The 1,784-nt window shown below is 35.8% G+C and overlaps 1 protein-coding gene across 1 annotated transcript; it reads left to right on the plus strand.

Moving 5' to 3' along the window:
- Window positions 1-436: 436 nt before the first annotated feature.
- Window positions 437-1,369, plus strand: LOC309687583 (odorant receptor 131-2-like; the record flags this gene model as incomplete). Its single annotated transcript, XM_082502664.1, has 1 exon — window positions 437-1,369. One exon carries the CDS (start codon window positions 437-439, stop codon window positions 1,355-1,357), a length of 921 nt encoding a protein of 306 aa, XP_082358790.1. The 3' UTR covers window positions 1,358-1,369.
- Between the last annotated feature and the right edge of the window lie 415 nt (window positions 1,370-1,784).

A 1,784-nucleotide genomic window follows, 5' to 3' on the forward strand; every position in this document is an offset into this window, starting at 1 on the left:
ACACACATATATATGTGTGTGTGTATGTATATATATATATATATATATATATATATATATATATATATATATATATATATGTATATATATATGTGTGTATATATATACACACATATATATATATATATATATATATATGTATATATATATATATATATGTATATATATATGTGTGTGTGTGTGTGTGTGTGTGTGTGTGTGTGTGTGTGTATATGTTATCGAATACCCAATCCAATAGTGAATAGCAATGAGAAATAGTATGCTGTGGTGACGACATTGTGGTACTTCATTTCAGAGTACAAATAATAGGTGAGGGAAGCATGCACCACAAAGAACTGTTTGCCACAACGTTTTGGCAATTGTCTCTCACTGTGTTTGTTTTGTAATGACAACTCTCTAAGGCTCTTTTTTAAATTCATTTACAACATTTAAACTTATGGTTGACAACAGCTCATTCATTGGTGTATCCTCAATGCGACAACTCAATGACCAAGTCATCATTGTTCAGGTTTTGGTAGGAGTTTTCCTTTGCATCAACACCATGTTGATCATAACCTTTTTTATGAAGGACACCTTTTACAGAACTATGCGCTACATCTTATTTGCTGTCACATTACTGTCTGATTGTCTCATTTTAATTCTGACAGATTTGCTGCTCATCTTGACCTATTTTCATTTATCTATACAGGTGTCATTGTGCCTTATTATGTTTGCAGTGTCATCCGTGTGTAACTTTGTCACACCACTTACTTTGACAGCAATGACCCTGGAACGCTATGTGGCCATTTGTATGCCCCTGCGTCATGGAGAGCTTTGCTCCACACGCAGCGCTCTGCAGTGCATCCTCATCATTTACGGCCTCAGCTCTGTGCCCTGTATTTTGATTCTGTCTGTCTTCTTTGCATCTGTATCCTTAAGCTTCTTCACACAGTACCAGTTTTGCTTTAGGGAGACGTTCATTATACGTAGTTGGCAGGGTCATCTCAGGTCAGCTATAAGTCAGTTTTACTTCTTGATTATGTGCATTATCATTGTTTTCTCTTATATTCAAATAATGAAAGTGGCCAAAGCTGCATCAGGAGAGAACAAAAAGTCAACACATAAAGGGCTCAGAACAGTGGCTCTTCATGCTTTCCAGCTGTTGCTATGTCTCATCCAGCTGTGGTGCCCATTCATTGAAGATGCTGTCCTTCAGATTAATTTCATGTTGTATGTTAATGTACGGTACTTCAACTATATAATGTTTAGTCTTACTCCTAGATGTCTGAGTCCTCTCATTTATGGCCTCAGAGATGACAAATTTTTCCTTGCACTAAGATATCATGTCCTCTGTCCCTTATTCAGGAAAAACAATTAGCATTTTCTAACTAAACACATAACACACTTAAACACATGATTCCACTAAAGAATAAGCTACTCACTGAGCATTAATGCAATCATAAGGAAGTAAGTAAACAGTATCTTCTATCATTTAGTCTCCCCGTTTGGACCTGAGGATCATGACACACACTAATAGTTCTATGCTGAATACAGTGTTTAGCTATTAACATATAACTGTAGTTCACTGTGGCGGCAGAAGTGATTTATTCATTGGAGCTTTGGTAACATCAAGGCCTCTGGTATCTTTATGCACTACTTGTCATATACAATGTTTTGTATGGTTCAATAACATGTTATTGTAAAAGTGAACTCATTTAAATGCCATTGCTGAAATGAAACAAACTGCCAGAGCTGATGTTTGTGAAAGACTTACATAATAAATGATCATTGAGAGGTGCATATAT

Source organism: Aulonocara stuartgranti, assembly GCF_965226115.1.
Source record: "Aulonocara stuartgranti genome assembly, chromosome: 14".
NCBI lineage: Eukaryota > Metazoa > Chordata > Actinopteri > Cichliformes > Cichlidae > Aulonocara > Aulonocara stuartgranti.